Source organism: Engystomops pustulosus, chromosome 8 (assembly GCF_040894005.1).
Source record: "Engystomops pustulosus chromosome 8, aEngPut4.maternal, whole genome shotgun sequence".
Taxonomy (NCBI): Eukaryota; Metazoa; Chordata; class Amphibia; order Anura; family Leptodactylidae; genus Engystomops; species Engystomops pustulosus.
This window is the reverse complement of record NC_092418.1, coordinates 114,359,953-114,382,478: the sequence shown is the minus strand read 5'-3', so window position 1 is coordinate 114,382,478 and position 22,526 is coordinate 114,359,953. Positions and strand designations below refer to the sequence as shown.

Below are 22,526 nucleotides of genomic sequence, written 5' to 3'. Positions count from 1 at the left end.
CTCACCATAACTCGCTGTGTGCCTAGCTTATGTTGTCCCATTTCCTGAAGAAGCACCCCCCACTTATATTGTCCCAATTCCTGTAGCATGCCCGCTCCAAAGTTTCCTTTCCTGGATCATGCCTTCCTCCCATGTCCCCTTTCCTTTAGCTGCCCCAACTCTCTGCTTCCAATATCCCCTTTCCGAGCCGAACTCAAAAAACAAAATTCACCTTCCTCATTCCCCTGCAGCAGTCTTCTCTTCCTTCACTTCTCTTCTGCAGTAATGCATGGTTCTATTGTCAGCAGATATGATGCTTTAACATGGAAATTAAGTAAAGGAACAGAAGACTGTGGCCCGGAAACCAGGTGTTCCACGGCCCGGTTTTGGGCCGCGGACCGGTGGTTGGGGAACATTACTATAAATTATTGCATATATTGTTTATCTTACATAGTTTATACGGTTGAAACAAGACACATAGTTCAACCAAGGAAGGGAAGGGTTTGGATGAGGAAGGGATTTAGGGGAAACAATTCTATATAACATTTCAATTCAATGATATTTAGGTGTAAAAAGGCATCTAGACCCTTCTTGAAGTTCTCTGCTGTCCCTGCTGTGCTCTGCTCTGCTCCTGAGCTCTCTGCTGTCCCTGCTGTGACCAGCGCCTGAGCTCTCTGCTGTCCCTGCTGTGACCAGCGTCTGAGCTCTCTGCTGTCCCTGCTGTGACCAGCGCCTGAGCTCTCTGCTGTCCCTGCTGTGCTCTGCTCCTGAGCTCTCTGCTGTCCCTGCTGTGACCAGCGCCTGAGCTCTCTGCTGTCCCTGCTGTGACCAGCGCCTGAGCTCTCTGCTGTCCCTGCTGTGACCAGCGCCTGAGCTCTCTGCTGTCCCTGCTGTGACCAGCGCCTGAGCTCTCTGCTGTCCCTGCTGTGACCAGCGCCTGAGCTCTCTGCTGTCCCTGCTGTGACCAGCGCCTGAGCTCTCTGCTGTCCCTGCTGTGACCAGCGCCTGAGCTCTCTGCTGTCCCTGCTGTGACCAGCGCCTGAGCTCTCTGCTGTCCCTGCTGTGCTCTGCTCCTGAGCTCTCTGCTGTCCCTGCTGTGACCAGCGCCTGAGCTCTCTGCTGTCCCTGCTGTGACCAGTGCCTGAGCTCTCTGCTGTACCTGCTGTGCTGTGCGCCTGAGCTCTCTGCTGTCCCTGCTGTGACCAGCGCCTGAGCTCTCTGCTGTCCCTGCTGTGCTCTGCTCCCGAGCTCTCTGCTGTCCCTGCTGTGACCAGCGCCTGAGCTCTCTGCTGTCCCTGCTGTGACCAGCGCCTGAGCTCTCTGCTGTCCCTGCTGTGACCAGCGCCTGAGCTCTCTGCTGTCCCTGCTGTGACCAGCGCCTGAGCTCTCTGCTGTCCCTGCTGTGACCAGCGTCTGAGCTCTCTGCTGTCCCTGCTGTGACCAGCGCCTGAGCTCTCTGCTGTCCCTGCTGTGCTCTGCTCCTGAGCTCTCTGCTGTCCCTGCTGTGACCAGCGCCTGAGCTCTCTGCTGTCCCTGCTGTGACCAGCGCCTGAGCTCTCTGCTGTCCCTGCTGTGACCAGCGCCTGAGCTCTCTGCTGTCCCTGCTGTGACCAGCGCCTGAGCTCTCTGCTGTCCCTGCTGTGACCAGCGCCTGAGCTCTCTGCTGTCCCTGCTGTGACCAGCGCCTGAGCTCTCTGCTGTCCCTGCTGTGACCAGCGCCTGAGCTCTCTGCTGTCCCTGCTGTGACCAGCGCCTGAGCTCTCTGCTGTCCCTGCTGTGACCAGCGCCTGAGCTCGGCTATTCCACAGATTGACCGTTCTCATAGTAAAGCCCTATCGCCTCCGGTGATTAAACTTTGTTTTCTCCAGACTGAGACTCCGCCCTTCGTCTTTTGATTTGATTTAACTTGGAACAACTTACCACCACATTTTTAATATGGACCATTCATATATTTCTGTAAATTAATCAAGTCCCCTCTTTTCCAGACTAAATAAATCTAAATAAAATTTTTTTTATCTCTTTCTGCAAAGGATGAAAAAAACTATTTTGATACTCAATAAATTCATGCCATTCATCCTACAACATACATAATACTGTTATTTTGGGTCAGTACCTTGTACCATTCACAATTATATAGACTACACAATGCGACAGAAAGCAATGAAATGTGTTTACTCTTGTGAAATCACAAGATGCAGCAGCAGTTATAGATGTCACCGCCCTGACACCCTACGTGGCGTTATGTATCGCCCGGAGCCGTGTAGTCAGTCTGGATCTCACCCTAAGCTACAGGTGTTACATAAGAAAAGTATATAAGAAATATCAGCAGAGCCCCAAACTCTTCCCATACCCAGACTGCGCACATTGTGAGTATGATCCCTATGACTGTCAGCGAGTGGGAGAGGCTGCAGCTATATAACAGGGGGCACAGGGGAAACCTATGGGCATCGGCTGCCATAATACATCACTGCAACTATAATTATTTAGTAGGTATGTAGGATGTAGATTTTGTAAAAGCTGATTGTTACTGACAGATTGGTTGGCCTAGTAACCCATTGCCAGGGTAGTAGCCCTGGGCTCTGGACCCTGATACTAAAGCTCAGTTGCAACATTTTTACAAGGTTCATTCAGTGTGTGTGAAGAATCTACTATTACAGGTATACATGTACCAAATTCTAATGGATTTATATAGTTTTACGTGCTAATGTTTTGGAAACATTTTGTTTGCATTGACATAATCTGACTTCATAAGATTTCATATTTCAGTATTTTTTTATGGATGCTAAACTGGAGCTTTTATGTGTACATATTTCTATTTTTTTTTTTTTTTTTTTACTTACAAAATAGAGATTACCTCTCACATACAATTCAAATATACAATAAGACAGTTCACATAAAACATTTACATCATGAGAAATACAACAAGTACATTCTCTCCTGGTGTGGAGTCGGTATCGTATCTTATTCAATCCCGGACTTCTCTTTTACATACTTAACCCATTTTGTCACTTCCTCCCCTTCATTTAATCGATAATTTGGATGGCATCTAACCTTATCTCCCATGGCTGCCAGAGCTTTTTCCTAACCTTCCATTGTTTTAACCCCTCTGTTAGGGCTATCTCGTGGTGCATTTGTGTATTAATTCTTTCTATAACTTCTAGAATGTTTGGAGTATCTGTGGATTTCCATTTTCTGGCTATACACAGTCTCGCTGCTATTAAAATGTGCGTTATTACTCCTCTGTATTGTTTAGGAAATTTGTTAACCCCTATATGTAAAACTGCTTGTAGGGGGGATGGCTTGGCCGCTTCACCTGTTATGGTGGAGATTAATCCAAAAACCTCGGACCAAAACCTTTGGAGCTTGGAGCTATATAGCCTTCCAGACCCTGCCCCAGTGTATATAGCCTGCCAGACCCTGCCCCAGTGTATATAGCCTGCCAGACCCTGCCCCAGTGTATATAGCCTGCCAGACCCTGCCCCAGTGTATGTAGCCTGCCAGACCCTGCCCCAGTGTATATAGCCTGCCAGACCCTGCCCCAGTGTATATAGCCTGCCAGCCCCTGCCCCAGTGTATATAGCCAGCCAGCCCCTGCCACAGTGTATATAGCCTGCCATACCCTGCCCCAATGTATATAGCCTGCCAGACCCTGCCCCAGTGTATATAGCCTGCCAGCCCCTGCCCCAGTGTATATAGCCTGCCAGACCCTGCCCCAGTGTATATAGCCTGCCAGACCCTGCCCCAGTGTATATAGCCTGCCAGACCCTGCCCCAGTGTATATAGCCTGCCAGACCCTGCCCCAGTGTATATAGCCTGCCAGACCCTGCCCCAGTGTATATAGCCTGCCAGACCCTGCCCCAGTGTATATAGCCAGCCAGCCCCTGCCACAGTGTATATAGCCTGCCAGACCCTGCCCCAGTGCATATAGCCTGCCAGACCCTGCCCCAGTGTATATAGCCTGCCAGACCCTGCCGGACAGATCGCACAGAAGATATACAGGGGTCGCCTGAAAGGTGAGTTTAGATATATTTATTTTTTTGACTCGAGTATAAGCCGAGTTTGGGTTTTTTCAGCACATTTTTTGTGCTGAAAAACTAGGCTTATACTCGAGTATATAAGGTATATCTAATTCGCTATATCCCTTTTTCTTATGTGTCTCTATCATACCCCTTAACACGTTCTTTATCTGTAAGTATTCAAGAAAGGTCTCTTTTTCTAATCCACTTTCAATTTGTAGCCTCTCAAATGATTTCAAATATCCATCCTTCAATATAGAGTCTACGTTACTATAGCCTCTCTTTACCCACTTGTCTAAATTTAAGTTCGGTATAATTGATTCCACACTTTTTAATGATATTAATTTAAAAGATATTACTCCTTTATTACTTTTCCCCAAATTTCCATAGCGTACCTCAGACTGTCTAGGGTGTATTGGTTCCTAATCGGGCGGATATACAAACTTTCCATGAGGAGTCTTATAGAGCCTGCTGGCGTGCCTGCGCTTTCGATTTGAACCCATTTGTGTGCCAGTGACGGTGCCCAGCATTCGCTTAGCATGTCTAAAATAGCAGCCTTGTGATATAACTTCAGGTTAGGCATTCCAAGTCTTTTTTGCTAACCCTGGATTTTTTCCCTGCCCATATAAAGTTAAGCAGTAGTTTTTGTGCTTTTTCTAGTATGGACCTGGGAAATCGTAGTGGGATACATCGGAAAAGGTATACTATCTTGGATAGGAGGATTGATTTGCACACTTGGATTCTTGCTATCCATGAGAGTTCCACCTTTTTTATTCTTTCTATTTCTTCTTTTATTTTCCTATATACTGAATCCGAATTTTATTTCCACCATCTTCCTCAATGGTAGACACATTTGTACCCCAAGATATGTGAATCCTTCCTCTCCTCCCTTAAACCCATATATGTCCGTCAGCCGCTTTTTTGTTTCTGGAGGCATATTTACTGAAAAAATAATTGATTTTGCCACATTCAATTTATAGAAAGAGATACTAGCAAATTGTCGCAATGTTTCCATTAAGACTCTTATAGATTTCTCTGGATCCGTGCACATGATGATTATATTATCCGCGTACAGGCCTATAGTGTGTATTTCTGACCCTGAGCGAATTCCTTTAATTTGTGTGTTTAACCTTATTGCCTGGGCCAGTGTTTCCATTACCATAGCGAATATTACTGGCGATAGTGGGCAGCCTTGTCTGGTTCCGTTGGATATTTTAAACCCGGATGACACAAAACCCGACAAGGCTACCCGCCCATTTGGATTTGAGTATAGGGCCATTATTGCACTTAGGATTGCTCCACTCAGAACGAATTTTTGTAAAGTGGCCTCCATATATCCCCAGTGTATTCTATCAAATGCTTTTTCGGCATCTAAGGATAAAAACACACTGGGGGTCGAGGACGTCTGAGCAGTCTGCAGTAGGTCTATTACTCTTCTTGTACCATCTCTGGATTGTCTTCCAGCCACAAAACCCACTTGGTCTGGTGATATAACTGTTGGTAATACCTTATTTAGTCTAATGGCCAAAATTTTAGAATATATTTTTATATCGCTATTCAGTAATGATATTGGGCGGAAATTTTCTGGTTTATTAGGCGGTTTACCTGGTTTTGCTAACGTGATTATAGATGCTGTTAAGTTTTCATGTGCAATTCTGCCCTTTTTTTGCCAGTACTTGTATAATCTTTCTAGGTATGGCAAAAGCTGAGTTGCAAATTGCTTATAATGTTCATTCGGTAGCCCATCTGGGCCTGGGGATCTATTTAATTTTGTTGTTTTAACTATTCCCCCTATCTCTTCTGTCGTGAATGGGCTATTTAGGTTCTCTATTTATTCTGCTGAGAAACTTGGTAGGTTTATGGTTTTTAGGAAATTTTGTATCTTCGTTGCCGTAGGCTGTGTCTCTGCCTTTTCATCTTTTAAATTGTATAGTTTGGCATAGTATGTTTGGAAAGCTTCCGCTATCTCAATTGGATTTTTGCTAAACTTGTTCGCGGGGTACTGCAGGGTTTCTATTTTGTTCTTGGCTCGATTTATTCTAACTCTCTTTGCCAAAAGTTTACTCGCTTTATCCGCCATTGAGTAGAACTTTGTTTTACACCTCCTCATATCCTGGGCGTACGTCTGGAGTAATAACGTGCGTAACTGCAGTCTTATCTCTGACAAAACTTTTGTGCCCTCTGGACATGGGGCCATTTTATTCCTCTCTTCTATCCTTCTTAACTCTGAGGTCAGCTTGTCTATGTTGCTCTTCCTCCGTTTTTTAGCTTCTGCACCAATTTTCTTGTACAACTCCCTCATGAACATTTTGTATGTGGACCATAATATTTCCTCACTTACTTGTGCGTTGTCGTTTATTTTAAAAAAATGAATTTGTCTCCTTTTCCACGCGAGCTTGAGTTTCGGGGGATCTTAATAGGCGTGTTTGTAATCTCCATCCTATGTTAACATTTCGCTTCGGTCCATTCTGCAGTTTCAGTACTATGGGGGCGTGGTCTGACCATGTTATGTCCCCAATCGTTGTGCTAATGCAGTGTGGTAGGATCTCTCTATCTATCAGGAAGTAATCTATCCTGGAGTAAGATCCATGTCTAGGAGAAAAATATGTATAGTCCTTGTCCTCTACATGTTGATATCTCCATATATCATGCAGATCCCACTCCCGGATGATGGATCCCATTTCCTTTCTACCTCCCGATGTGGTGCAGTCCTGACTCTCTGAAGGAGGTGCATTAAAATCCCCACAGATTATTAATCTTCCTTGTTTAATTTCGTTAATCTTTTTTAAAACTGACCGCAGGAACCTGCATTGCCCTGTGTTTGGTGCATATACTGTAGCCACCGTGTATTGCCTACCGTTTATCTCACCGATCACTATCACATAACGCCCTTCTCTATCCTTCACCCACTCTTTTAATTCAAAGTTCAAAGAGGACTTTATAAGAATACTAACTCCTGCTCTTTTACTAATGGAATTTGAGTGAAACCCTATTTTGAAGTCCCTACGTGTTACTCTAAATATATCTTTAGCTAAAAGGTGTGATTCTTGGATGCACACTATATCGCATCTCGATTCCTCTACCTCTGTCCAGAGAACCCTTCTTTTATAAGGGGAGTTCAACCCTCGCACATTTATAGATAACATTTTCAGCGCCATCTATTACATTGTAACAAGATTTTATTTATTTTCCAGGATTGATATTGCCGGTACCCATTCCACACCTCATAAACACATAAACATATACAAACACTAAACAAATTATCCCACATTTCTACCTTATCGGTTTCTTCACCGATTGTTATTGGGGGGAGTTCCTCCAACCTGTTGGGTTGTATATATTGGAGGTGCTCAATACCCTTTATTATTTTTATTATATATATATATTTTTTCTCTTATCCTATTTGCTCATTTAGATTTTAGGCCGTCTGCCTTTAATAATTATGTTAATCTTTTTATCCCTTCCCTACTTTTTCTTCCCCACTCGTGTCCATTCCGTCTGGATTTTTCCTACCTGGTTTTGTTCTAGCCTTTCCCTTTGTTTCAGGCCCCAGCTTTCAAGTAAAGACTCCAATTCATTTGGTTTATTACCTTATATACTCGAGTATAAGCCTAGTTTTTCAGCACAAAATTTGTGCTCAAAAACCCTAACTCGGCTTATACTCGAGTCAACTAAAAACATAAAGACAAAACTCACCTTTCTGACGTCACCCATAGGTCCTCTTCTGTCTGAGACAGTCTGAGACAGAAGAGGACCTATGGGGGACGTCGGAAAGATGAGTACAGTGTTATTTTTTTTCCTACTACAGGGGCTGGGCAGGCTGTATGCTACAGGGGCTGGGCAGGCTGTATGCTACAGGGGCTGGGCAGGCTGTATGCTACAGGGGCTGGGCAGACTGTATGCTACAGGGGTTGGGAAGGCTGTATGCTACAGGGGTTGGGCAGGCTGTATGCTACAGGGGTTGGGCAGGCTGTATGCTACAGGGGCTTGCAGACTATATACTGGGAGGCTGTAACCAATGCATTTCCCACCCTCGGCTTATACTTGAGTCAATAGGTTTTCCCAGTTTTTTGTGTTGAAATTAGGGGTCTCGGCTTATACTCGGGTCGGCTTATACTCGAGTATATACGGTACATATATATTGTTGGCCTTTAAACCATACCAATAATTTAACTGGAAACCCCCATTTGTAGTCTATTTCATTTTCTCTTAATATTTTTGTACTTTCTCCGAACTCTCTTCTTCTTCTTAAAGTGTTTACTGATAAGTCTCCGAATATTTCAATGTTTTGATATGGCTCTGGGAGTCTAGATAGTTGTTTCCCTGCCTGCATCAGCTTTTCTTTCATTTTAAATAGGTGGAACCTCACAATCGTGTCCCTAGGTAGTTCAGGTTTTACAGTTTTGGGTTTAGGTATTCTGTGTATTCTGTCGATTGTTTTGTCCATGGCTACCTCTTCCGTTATTACTACCGATAACATCTTATTTACATATCCCTCCAACTCCTTATTCTCTACTGACTCGGGTATGCCTCTAATTCTAATGTTATTTCTGCGGGATCTATCTTCAATATCCCCCAACTTGTCTTTCATCATTGTCATTTCACGTTCCAATCTGTGGTGTGCCTCCACTAAGCTGTTATGTGCTTTGGCACTGTCTTCTGCTTTCTTTTCCAACCCGTCTGTTCTATTTCCTAATTCATCTACTTCTTCTCTTAATACCCCAAAGGTTGATCTAAATTCTGTAACCAGCGATTTATGATACGTCTCAAAGATTTCCTTCATACTTTTTGTTATATAGTCGTCCGTTTGTGTTCCTATACTCTCATTTGGCAATTGGTTACTGCTATTTGTCGTTCCCTTCCTTCCTAGCCTAACTTCCTGCGACCATGGCCCTGTCACTTCCATTTTGATGGTCATATGTACTTTGTTTAACTGTTTGGGGGACTATTTCTCCTGTATTTCTACCTTCCTCTAATGTGAGTACTTTCTGTCTAGTTTCTATCGCTGTTGCTTCTTCCATGTTGTCTAATTTCTCTGGAATATTTTTTTGTTGCATTCCTGGTCTACGTGCCATGAAATCCTTACTTTTTGGGGGAGTTGCTTTTTTTAACTGTGTTTTCCTGATCCTGGAAGTTCTTCCCTGGCCATACATCCCCCCCACTATCTCCGTAGCTTCGTTTTAGGACAAGTATTTGTAAGGTATCTGGATATTTTAGCGGGATCCCCCCCCCCCCCCCTCCTTCTGTCTGTTATTACTCTGTATTTCCGACAGGTATAGATACAGTGTGGATTCTGAGTCCACCTCCGGAGTCTGTATAGGTAGGTATTCCAGTAGGCTTATCCGCATAAGGGAGATGATAACCCTCTGGCGCTCAGCCGACAGTTTAAGGCCCTTATTAACCCTTAATCCTTAATTTTGCAAATTTGGACACAGTTAGGTGTATATATTTGCTGCTCAACAGTTATATTTATACTTTAGTTAGCAGATTTTGAATTAGTTAGACATACTCCTTATGCTTAATAACCATTCTTTCCACACAGATGTCAGTTATGTTAGGCATGCATTAGACACTTATCCATACAGACTTATATGTAATATTCCTGCACTGTCTTATACGACTTATGTGAGTAAACGGAGAGGAAAAGACTCCTCCATGCATAATATGCGGTTTCGCTGGTCCGACTTGGACTAGGCTCTTTATCTTTCATGTAAAATAGTCTCTGTGGGATTTAAGTAGTTAAGCGGCAGCGTCCATAGAGTCGTTCTTTCCTGTTTAGTGACAACAGAGGACTGCCAGAATTAGAATAGCCAGTCCTGCTTTACACTTATCTGTCCAAAAATACACTATATATTAATCTTGTACTGTCCTGTATGGCTCAATTAAGGAGGCAAAGAGAACAGCAATTCCAGTGAGGCTTGTACAGGTGATCAGATTAATAGATTAGTAAGTTAGTGTAAGTTAGTAGGTTAGAGGATCAATAGGGGGAAGCAATTTTTAGCAGGCCCCCCCTCCCGCCAGGAGACGATCCACGCGCCGGCGCCTATGTGGGTCAGAACCGGGGCCGCAAGGACCCGATTCCCGTCCCCCCATGACATTTCTGCAGGAGCCGTCCCCCGTCCAGGTAGGCCCGTCCCCCCGTGACACCAAACGGCGGCCCGCGGTATGCCGCTCACCGCTAACCCCTGGGGTGCCCTCTGCCCCTTCCCCCCCGTCTTACCCACCAGCTGCCTCCACAGTTCCCCTCCTCCTCTTGATTCGCGCTGCTGCTCCCACAAGAAGGACGCCGCTCTGCACCACCAATCTTCTGCCAGCGCCGGCTCCGGACCTCTGAAGCTGCCTATGTGCACCTGCGGCTCCTGCTTCTCCTCCGTGGATTGGGATCGTCCGGACTGTCCGCGTCCCTTCACCTCCCCTCCTCTCCCGGTCTTCCTCTTCCTCTGTAGGTATCGCCGCGTCCAGCGTCCACTGATACTGCCGCGATCCTGCGATCCTGCTTCAGATGTCCTCCTGGCGTGGAACCTATGTCAGGGCGCCATGGTGTCAGGATACTTGAGTATTAGGGATATTAGGACTACTAGGTTTTGAGAGCCGCCGACGGCCATCTGCATGAGCTAGTGCGCGGCCATGCTTGTTGGTCACGCCCCCCCTTTGAGAGAGAGATTATTTCTATTTTGTATCACTTATTAATGACTTAAATTTTGGGAGGAAGTGAAGTGTCTTGAAATGCTTTGGAGATACACTCACCGGCCACTTTATTAGGTACACCTGTCCAACTGCTCGTTAACACTTAATTTCTAATCAGCCAATCACATGGCGGCAATTCAGTGCATTTAGGCATGTAGACATGGTCAAGACAATCTCCTGCAGTTCTCCCGAGCATCAGTATGGGGAAGAAAGGTGATTTGTGGCCTTTGAACGTGGCATGGTTGTTGGTGCCAGAAGGGCTGGTCTGAGTATTTCAGAAACTGATGATCTACTGGGATTTTCACGCACAACCATCTCTAGGGTTTACAGAGAATGGTCCGAAAAAGAAAAAACATCCAGTGAGCGGCAGTTCTGTGGGCGGAAATGCCTTGTTGATGCCAGAGGTCAGAGGAGAATGGGCAGACTGGTTCGAGCTGATAGAAAGGCAACAGTGACTCAAATTGCCACCCGTTACAACCAAGGTAGGCAGAAGAGCATCTCTGAACGCACAGTACATCGAACTTTGAGGCAGTTGGGCTACAGCAGCAGAAGGCCACACCGGGTGCCACTCCTTTCAGCTAAGAACAGGAATCTGAGGCTACAATTTGCACAAGCTCATCGAAATTGGACAGTAGAAGATTGGAAAAACGTTGCCTGGTCTGATGAGTCTTGATTTCTGCTGCGACATTTGGATGGTAGGGTCAGAATTTGGCGTCAACAACATGAAAGCATGGATCCATCCTGCCTTGTATCAGCGGCTCAGGCTGGTGGTGCTGGTGTCATGGATCCATCCTGCCTTGTATCAGCGGCTCAGGCTGGTGGTGCTGGTGTCATGGATCCATCCTGCCTTGTATCAGCGGCTCAGGCTGGTGGTGGTGGTGTCATGGATCCATCCTGCCTTGTATCAGCGGGTCAGGCTGGTGGTGGTGGTGTCATGGATCCATCCTGCCTTGTATCAGCGGGTCAGGCTGGTGGTGGTGGTGTCATGGATCCATCCTGCCTTGTATCAGTGGCTCAGGCTGGTGGTGGTGGTGTCATGGATCCATCCTGCCTTGTATCAGCGGGTCAGGCTGGTGGTGGTGGTGTCATGGATCCATCCTGCCTTGTATCAGCGGGTCAGGCTGGTGGTGGTGGTGTCATGGATCCATCCTGCCTTGTATCAGCGGCTCAGGCTGGTGGTGGTGGTGTCATGGATCCATCCTGCCTTGTATCAGCGGCTCAGGCTGGTGGTGGTGGTGTCATGGATCCATCCTGCCTTGTATCAGCGGCTCAGGCTGGTGGTGGTGGTGTCATGGATCCATCCTGCCTTGTATCAGCGGCTCAGGCTGGTGGTGCTGGTGTCATGGATCCATCCTGCCTTGTATCAGCGGCTCAGGCTGGTGGTGGTGGTGTCATGGTGTCTTTGAGCCCCTTGGTACAACGCCACAGCCTACCTGAGTATTGTTGCTGAGCATGTCCATCCCTTTATGAGCACAATGTACCCTGTAACATCTGATGGCTACTTTCAGCAGGATAATGCGTCATGTCATAAAGCTGGAAGCATCTCAGACTGGTTTCTTGAACATGACAATGAGGTCACTGGACACAAATGGCCTCCACAGTCACCAGATCTCAATCCAATAGAGCATCTTTGGGATGTGGTGGAACGGGAGATTCGCATCATGGATGTGCAGCCGACAAATCTGCGGCAACTGTGTGATGCCATCATGTCACTATGGACCAAAATCTCTGAGGAGCTTCCAGCACCTTGTTGTATCTATGCCACGAAGAATTGAGGCAGTTCTGAAGGCAAAAGGGGGTCCAACCCGTTACTAGCATGGTGTACCTAATAAAGTGGCCGGTGAGTGTATGTGATGTATATATTCTGTATGTGTATACAGTGTATGATGTGTGTATATACTGTATGTATGTATGCACATGAGTGTATAAATGATTGGAACTCACATGTGTGAGTATATAAATATGTATATTTTTTAAGTGGGTAGGGGGCCCCATGCAGGAGCCTGTTATAGTTGCGCCCCTGCCTAAAGCTACTTCCTATTATAGACAGTTTCTTAAATCTCCTCTGTTGGATTGAGCTGAAGTGTTATTTGTGTTTGGGTTGGGATCAGTGTTACCGGTAGGATGACTTCTGTGCCCCGTCTTTGTTTTCTTTTGACATTTCATCTCTTTCAGGTTCACAATGTCAGGAAAAATTGTCCCTAAAACCATGGCCAAAGGTGTGGATATCTGTGGTGTCGGAAAATATTATTACATTGTCCGATCAGATCTTGGTTGTTACATGAGATCAACCAACTTCAACAAAGGCGAAAATCTGGAGATCTTCAGCCTTCATCCTGCTTGTAGAGACGGAGATCATTATTTGGCTCATAAAGATGATCTATTCTACATTATCAAGGGGAATTATTATCGTCGAGTGAAAAACATGAACACGGATGAAGACTCCGTCGTTTACACCTTACACCCAAACTGCCAAGGAGGAGACTTCTACCTGTCAGCTTGGGATAGCTTCTATATCATCTACCTGAGCCGAGGCGTTTATCGTAAAACCAAGAACATGAACAAGGATGAAGATAGTGAAGAATATCCTCTACACCCCGACTGTAAGGATGGCCTGTATTATTTTGGTACTGAAGATTACTATTACTTTGTGAAGCCTCATGATGAATGGGGGATCCAGTATGTAAGAAGCACCAACTTCCATGAAAACACCAATACTGAGACCTTCTCCTTCCATCCAAGTGTCATCAACTTCCTGCCAGGGGGAGTCGGTGTTAGCAAGGGACCAGCTTATGGTGAATGGGTTTGTATCAAGACCATCGTCAATGATATTAAGATGCTTGAACCGTGTCAGCAGCAAATCCCCAAGAAGATTGGATATGAAAAGGAGAAGATGTCTTGTATAGAACAAAACTGGAGTGTGACCTCTGAAGTCTCAGAAGAAACTGGTGGTTTGACTAAAGCAATCTGCAAGAGCCAGTTGTCTCTGACAGCTGAATATGGTGGATGCAGTGTTGACACTGAGAAGGAAGATTGGAGTGACGCCACTGAAATTAAGGAGACCCTCGATGTTTATCTAGAACCTGATGAGAAGACCTACATCTGGGCCTACCAGCTTTGCCTGGGAAATGATCCTGTGCTGTACTGCAGTGATATAAGAGTTTTAGATGATGCAAACCCTCCGACTGAGGTCCCATTACCCGCTGCAGAAAATTAAAGTCAAAGAAGTAATGTCCGGCTGCTGAATCTGTGGCAGACTGAGCACATATATACATAAGCTGTTCTAATTTTACCATATAGGAAGTCATTGTGAAGTCCGGCAAGCCTGTGGGCCAGTGACAACTCTATCACGGGGTTCAAGACAAGAGTCAGATATTTAGTACCTAGAGGAATTGGAGCCCATTTGTGTATGTCCACGCAGGGCCCACTATCTTCTTAGGCCTCACGATGTTAATGGAAATAGTGACTGAGGTACAAAGTCCAACAGTCCCACAGCTTTACCTCCTGTAGGGACAGATAGGAAGATGGCCGACCCCAGGAGGTGCCTGTATGTCAATCACTAGGTCAGTGATGGCAAACCTTTTACCGGCCGAGTGCCCAAACTGCAACCCCAAACCCCCCTTATTTATCGTGAGGTGCCACCAAAAATTAACGCAGTAACTTATTACTCTCTGTTTTTCAACAACTTTCGATCACATTGGCCTCCTGAGGACAAGAAAATTGGAAAATTTGCATCATTTTAGCTTCTGTCCCTCTGTACTCAGAGAATCAAGGGGCCAGCAGAAGGTCTTCCAAAGATAATTCGGCCATGTCTGCACATTCTCCCTACAGTTCCAAGTAGTGAAGCAAGTATCACTTTAATATATGACTGAAAGCTGCAACTTTTAAGTTGCTTGGAACTGCAGGAAGATTCTTTGAGTCCTGTCTGGTGTGCTGGGGGCGATGGCCCGGGTGCCCACAGAAAGGGCTCTGAGTGCCGCCTCTGGCACCCGTGCCATAGGTTCGCCACCACTGCTCTAGGTTATTATTCTCCTGCTTTATTCCATATGTATGACATTACATAATAATCCAAATATTACCAAGTATTAGGCAATAATGTATCACTGGAGAAGTAAATTGTAATATGTAATAAAGCTTTTTCTAGAATCATGGTCACCTATTACAAATAAATAAATGAAGATATAATGAAGTCTGGACTCGTGGTTGTGTTACTTTTCTATATTCATAGTGATACTATTACTTACTATTTACTTGTTACTTAGCTACATAGTGGGCACTGTATCATTGGTTTTCCGGTGCTTTTTTGGCGTAAAAACTGGACCATTTCTGCCTCTTCTTTAATCTGGAGTAAACATAGAACTACTGATGCAAAACCAAACTTTAAAAACTTGGGATTTTAAAAAACAGTCACTCCAGTCCCCTGCGGGTGTACGTGCTGGGACTTTTTTTAACAACATTTTATTAGAGTCAGAATAGAAATACAAAGCTCTGAAAATACGGGAACGTACATAGATATGTCTAGTAGACTTAGAATGACTCCCATTCTACAATTTTGTTTCAATAATTATTTAGCAACATACACAATGTCAATGAACCCTTTTGAATACATTTTGAGACTTTTTTTGGGGCTTTCTGAACAAAAAAACCCACGTAGGAATTAAAAGCTCCGCTATCCATCAGATTCATTACAGCGGCTTTGGCCCTATAATAAATATGCATTTGGTCCAATTGCTGTGTGGGATTTTTTTTTTCATAAATTCCCAGAAATGTCTCCAAATGCATAAAAAGTCCCAGCACATACACCAGCAGGGGACAGGAGTAACTATTCTGGCTTTGCACTGTGTTGCACTCGCAGTAGTTTACTCCATATTATTGAAGAGGCAGAAATAGCCCTGTGAGACTTTTTAGCTGTCCCAAAAACCTCCCTGCATTTTTTTTTAGACTTTTATATTCCAAAAAAGCCAATCAAAACCGATGATAAATAACCCCTATGCGTGTATTTTTCGCTAAAGGAATCTGCACATTTACAATCACGCAAATATTTGCACAGAAGTCCCCGGTGACCTGTTTTACATAATGCCAAAACTACAAGAGCCACAGCTGGAAAGTAAGCCTGGATAGCAACCAATCACAGCTTAGTTTCCATTTTGCTACAGGTCATTAACATGAGCTCAGATTGGTTGCTATAGGCAATAAATGACATTCTCGATATAAGAGCTTATGTGTTATGAGTTAATATGATTTCAATTGTGATGCTTATCCAATGTTCTGATGAGCTCTGATACTCCAGTCACTGCAGTCTTATCCTTGACATAAGTAAAGCAATGCTTATGTCAGGGCCATCCTCAAGAGGAAAAAGCCTGCTTCGATCCTGGGTTTTTGAAATGGAAACATAAAATAGAAAACTCCTTTGGCAGCAGGCAATTCTGTTAAAAAGTGTTCAAGGCTTTATTAGAAAAAACATTAAAAATTTATCACAAGCAAGGTAACACGTTTCAGGCCATCCTAGATGGATCCTTATTCATAGATAAAGAGGAAGGAGGGACAAAATCAGTACCTCCCACTCCCCAGCTGGTCAGGCTAAACCACACAACATGGAAACTGCAATAGTCACCTCTATGCAGTCGATGTAAGACGATATAGATCGTTCTAAACAGTGGGCCTCTGACGAATGAGGACGATTTATAACGTCTTTGAGATTGCGCTGGCACTGCCCATGCGCAGCAGGAGACTGGCTGTTACATACATCCCGGTATATACATCCTGCTGCGTCTGCCCAACACGGAGATCGCTCCGTGCTGGGCAGTTTAACCCCTTAACTGCTGAAATCGAGTACAAACACGGCAGCTAAGGAGAAAGACATCTGTCACTCCCACAGCCCCCTGCAGCACGATCACAGTGTGCCGGGGTATTGCCATGGCAGCCAGAGGTCTGACTAAGACCACCGTGTCTGCCATGTACGAGGGGCTATGAGATACAGTGCAAGACTGGATCTCAAAGGCAAAATGGCATCAAAACATTGACAAGCACAATACATTGCAGTACAGAGGGACAGGCAGGAGGTCAGGACAGGCGGTACAGGATCGGAGTCAGGAGCAAGGCAAAAGGTCAAGGCAGGCAGCAGAGGAGCGAAGTCAGGAACGGAACCGGAGTCACAACTGGAATTCAGCAAACAGTCACAAGGCATGAGGATAAAGCTTTCTCTAAGGCTATGAGGCATAAAGATCCAGCAGGGGACACAGGAGGGGGCTGGCTATTTAACAGAATTGGCAGCCGGCCAGCGCAAATTATTGGAGCACTGGCCCTTTAAATTTGACAGACACATGTCCTAGGAGGCAGGGACGGCCTAGGAGGAGCCGAGCCACGGGCGACCCTGCTGGAACCCGATGACCCGAGACATGGGTGACAAAAAAGCACAGCAGAAAATCATGTAGCTTGCAGCACTTACCTACAACAGACATGTCCTCTGTAGGCACGGCTGTGAAAGGAGAGGAGACTGCTATTATTAGGGACAAGTGGAATCTGAATTAGGACTGCATAAGGCTACTCATCAGCTGCTATAGTGCGGAGAGATTCTTAATGTTTTTAGAGGATTATTAAGCAATATCTGGAAAGGAATATTGGCATTTACTGCATCTTACAGCAAGGTCTTGAAGGTGATGTCCAGGGTTATGTAGTGTTCTGATGTGTAGTGTTCAGCTTTAGCAAAGCATAAAGCTACTGCTCTCAGTGTAGAGCATTTGCTAATACCTAGTTTGTAATGGTGCTGCAGTTATTAGCGTGCACTAATACCTAGTTTGTAATGGTGCTGCAGTTATTAGCGTGCACTAATACCTAGTTTGTAATGGTGCTGCAGTTATTAGCGTGCACTAATACCTAGTTTGTAATGGTGCTGCGGTTATTAGCGCGCACTAATACCTAGATCATAAAGGTTCTGCTCCTCAGGCGGCACCACCTGCAGAAAGATGTGGGGCAGATTCATTTGCCACAAAGCAGAACCTGACACTTTAATATAGTGTTACTTCACATGTGATGTAAGCATGGATGTGAGAAATTGTATGCAGAAACCATTCACTAAAAATGTTCTCAGGCAGCAGAAAGTGGAGGTTCACCCCTGAATACAACCCGTTTAGATTTATCGCCTGCCCCTCTGTTCAATGTGCTAAGTCATCAGTAACTGAGAACAATTGCTATATAACATCACCCCCACCCTCCTTCCCCTATGATGTCTTTAGATACACAGAAAGTGGAATGAAGGCTGAGAATTCACATAACACACTCTCCTTTAGATGGCGCTATATGACCAAGCAGTGACACTAGCTTGTTATACACTCACCGGCCACTTTATTAGGTACACCTGTCCAACTGCTCATTAACACTTAATTTCTAATCAGCCAATCACATGGCGGCAACTCAGTGCATTTAGGCATGTAGACATGGTCAAGACAATCTCCTGCAGTTCACACCGAGCATCAGTATGGGGAAGAAAGGTGATTTGTGGCCTTTGAACGTGGCATGGTTGTTGGTGCCAGAAGGGCTGGTCTGAGTATTTCAGAAACTGCTGATCTACTGGGATTTTCATGCACAACCATCTCTAGGGTTTATAGAGAATGGTCCGAAAAAGAAAAAGCATCCAGTGAGCGGCAGTTCTGTGGGCGGAAATGCCTTGTTGATGCCAGAGGTCAGAGGAGAATGGGCAGACTGGTTCGAGCTGATAGAAAGGCAACAGAGACTCAAATCACCACCCGTTACAACCAAGGTAGGCAGAAGAGCGTCTCTGAACGCACAGTACGTCCAACTCTGAGGCAGATGGGCTACAGCAGCAGAAGACCACACCGGGTGCCACTCCTTTCAGCTAAGAACAGGAAACTGAGGCTACAATTTGCACAAGCTCATTGAAATTGGACAGTAGAAGATTGGAAAAACGTTGCCTGGTCTGATGAGTCTCGATTTCTGCTGCGACATTCGGATGGTAGGGTCAGAATTTGGCGTCAACAACATGAAAGCATGGATCCATCCTGCCTTGTATCAGCGGGTCAGGCTGGTGGTGGTGGTGTCATGGATCCATCCTGCCTTGTATCACCGGGTCAGGCTGGTGGTGGTGGTGTCATGGATCCATCCTGCCTTGTATCAGCGGGTCAGGCTGGTGGTGCTGGTGTCATGGTGTCTTTGGGCTCCTTGGTAACGCCACAGCCTGCCTGAGTATTGTTGCTGCCCATGTCCATCCCTTTATGAGCACAATGTACCCTGTAACATCTGATGGCTACTTTCAGCAGGATAATGCGCCATGTCATAAAGCTGGAATCATCTCAGACTGGTTTCTTGAACATGACAATGAGGTCACTGGACACAAATGGCCTCCACAGTCACCAGATCTCAATCCAATAGAGCATCTTTGGGATGTGGTGGAACGGGAGATTCGCATCATGGATGTGCAGCCGACAAATCTGCGGCAACTGTGTGATGCCATCATGTCAATATGGAGCAAAATCTCTGAGGAGCTTCCAGCACCTTGTTGTATCTATGCCACGAAGAATTGAGGCAGTTCTGAAGGCAAAAGGGGGTCCAACCCGTTACTAGCATGGTGTACCTAATAAAGTGGCCGGTGAGTGTATACTGGCACAAGTTTTCGACAAATTGTTGATTTTACATGTAATGAAAGTGATATTTCAAGGGAAATCTGCAAAATTTATTGAATTATTGGTCTATTGAGAAGCGTAACAAGGCAGAGAACAGTCTTCTTACTAGATATGTGAGATTTACTTATCATTTACTTACCCGGTCCTGTCGCGATTCAGCGGCTCGTTCTCCGACGATGATTCGGGTCTTCCAGCGATTCACTAAGGTCGTGCGCCCGATGTCCACCAGGTGTCGCTGCTGCGCTGAAGTCGGCCGGCGTTCACCAACCTATCCCCGATGTATGTGAGTGATAGATTTTGCAACACAATTCCGCGGTTTTTCCGAATCCGTCGGGTTTTCCGGCGGCCACGCCCCCGATTTGTGTCGCGTGAAAGCCGGCGCGATTGCGCCAAATCTGTTCGCGAGCCCCAAAATCCCGGCGGAATTCAGCGCAAAACGGAAAAAGTCGGGAAACCCGACAAAAGTGCGGCCGCGGAGCCCTTAGTAAATGACCCCCATTCCATCTTATTCAAGGCAGCAGCTTATAGTTTCGTATTAACTGGCACTAATAACTTTTTCATACTTCAGTGGACAGAATAATTTTTTGGGAATGGAGATGACATTTTCATTGCTATCATTGTGAGGACTGTATGACCTTTTGATCACTTTTTATAAAAAAAAAAATTTATGTTGCAAAATGGCGAAAAAAAAAGCCGCGTTTGGACATTTGGGCGCTATTTCCTCCATTACTAGATTTAAACACCGGGAATAACCATTATTATATTTTTAAAGATCAGGAATTTTGGGATGCAACGATACCTAACACGTTTATGATTTTTACTGTTTATTTAGATTTATATCAGTTCTAGGGTTATGTGAATTTTTAAGGTATTTTTTAACCCCTTCCCTACGTGTGTTGTAATTGCAGGGCTCACGTTGGGTTTGGGTACATTGAGAGGGCTCACGGCTGAGCCCTCTCCATAGCCGGTAAGTCTTTGCTGCATATCGCTCCCCGTGACATCATCAGCGCAGCAGGCGCGATATGATGATGTCATCACCTGCCGACATGTTGTACACAGCATCAGAAAAGAAGAGGAAAGTAGCTGCTGGGGAACTTTTTTTTTAACTACACTACAAAAAGGAAAGAGGGCCACACTGAGAAGAAGTACTGAAGAGAGGGAGAGTCAGCTCACCTAAACGCCATGTAGCGATGCCTGGACTGTTGGAGCACTGACAACTCAGTTCAGTCCACAACATAGAAATACACATTAGGTCCAGTTTCAGACAACAGTCCAGGATGGGTTATAAAACGTAGAAATTCATTTTTTAATAAGAAATTCATAAAGACGGATGAACACGTGGAGAACACAGACATACACAGAGTTATTGCCAACACATTTCGGAGAATTCCTTCATCATGGCATAGCGTGAACGGGTGATTTTAAATAGCCCACTGTTGCAGTCATGTGATCGCGTTAAAAAACATAGCATTATAGCATTATTAAAAACTTTGCTCGAGATCATAGCTGAGCCGGCATCATAAAACACTGGGTGTCATCTGTAACTAACAGCTGACACCCCAATGAGCTCCAATCGCGGGTGTTTAACTCATTAAAACACTGCCTGCAAGATCCCGTCTGTGATAGGATCTTACAGGCACAGTGTCAGCCAATGCATGTGCATGACTGAGCTAATATTATCATGAACAAGCAATCAGATAATTGCTTGTTCATGTCCAATGGTGGAAGAAATAGAAAAGTTTAAAAAAAAGTTAATTCATAAAAAATACATTAATAAATTAATAAAAATGCCCCAAATCCCCATTAACACATAAAATGATGTGAAAAAGGTCAAAATCATTACACAATCCCCACAAATAATGGGGCAGATTTACTTACCCGGTCCTGTCGCGATCCAGCGGCGCGTTCTCAGTGAAGGATTCGGGTCTTCCGGCGATTCACTAAGGTAGTGCGCCCGATGTCCACCAGGTGTCGCTGCTGAATCCGTTGGGTTTTCTCACGGCTACGCCCCCCGGATTTCCGTCGCGTGCAACCCGGCATCGATGCGCCACAATGCGATCGCGTGCGCCAAAATCCTGAGGCAATTCAGGGAAAATTCGGCACAAATTGGAAATATTTGTTTAACGCGACGGAAAAACGCGATTCGGGCCCTTAGTAAATGACCCCCATATTATTATCCCGTCTGTAACAACCCATAGAATACATAATTATTCATCAATATGTTTTCAACAATAGGGGATGTAAACCTCAAAATAATATCATTGGAAAATACACTCACCGGCCACTTTATTAGGTACACCATGCTAGTAACGGGTTGGACCCCCTTTTGCCTTCAGAACTGCCTCAATTCTTCGTGGCATAGATACAACAAGGTGCTGGAAGCTCCTCAGAGATTTTGCTCCATAGTGACATGATGGCATCACACAGTTGCCGCAGATTTGTCGGCTGCACATCCATGATGCGAATCTCCCGTTCCACCACATCCCAAAGATGCTCTATTGGATTGAGATCTGGTGACTGTGGAGGCCATTTGTGTCCAGTGACCTCATTGTCATGTTCAAGAAACCAGTCTGAGATGATTCCAGCTTTATGACATGGCGCATTATCCTGCTGAAAGTAGCATCAGATGTTACAGGGTACATTGTGCTCATAAAGGGATGGACATGCTCAGCAACAATACTCAGGTAGGCTGTGGCGTTGTACCAAGGGGCCCAAAGAGTGCCAAGAAAATATTCCCCACACCATGACACCACCACCAGCCTGACCCGCTGATACAAGGCAGGATGGATCCATGACACCACCACCACCAGCCTGACCCGCTGATACAAGGCAGGATGGATCCATGCTTTCATGTTGTTGACGCCAAATTCTGACCCTACCATCCGAATGTCGCAGCAGAAATCGAGACTCATCAGACCAGGCAACGTTTTTCCAATCTTCTACTGTCCAATTTCGATGAGCTTGTGCAAATTGTAGCCTCAGTTTCCTGTTCTTAGCTGAAAGGAGTGGCACCCGGTGTGGTCTTCTGCTGCTGTAGCCCATCTGCCTCAAAGTTGGACGTACTGTGCGTTCAGAGATGCTCTTCTGCCTACCTTGGTTGTAACGGGTGGCAATTTGAGTCACTGTTGCCTTTCTATCAGCTCGAACCAGTCTGCCCATTCTCCTCTGACCTCTGGCAACAACAAGGCATTTCCGCCCACAGAAC

At 45.3% G+C, this 22,526-nt stretch overlaps 1 protein-coding gene across 2 annotated transcripts in view; it reads left to right on the top strand.

The window, feature by feature from the left end:
- Positions 1 to 2,227: 2,227 nt before the first annotated feature.
- LOC140075885 (uncharacterized) overlaps positions 2,228 to 22,526 on the top strand; it is a 66,408-nt gene continuing 46,109 nt past the window's right edge. The window contains exons 1-2 of one of the 2 annotated variants that reach the window (XM_072122279.1): positions 2,228 to 2,345; positions 12,858 to 14,871. In XM_072122279.1, coding sequence (XP_071978380.1) covers positions 12,865 to 13,899 — 1,035 coding nt within the window. In that variant the 5' untranslated portion in view covers positions 2,228 to 2,345; positions 12,858 to 12,864 and the 3' untranslated portion in view covers positions 13,900 to 14,871. Of the gene's footprint in view, positions 2,346 to 12,857; positions 14,872 to 22,526 lie in introns of those variants that run through there. The other variant, XR_011849478.1, reaches the window with a different exon arrangement.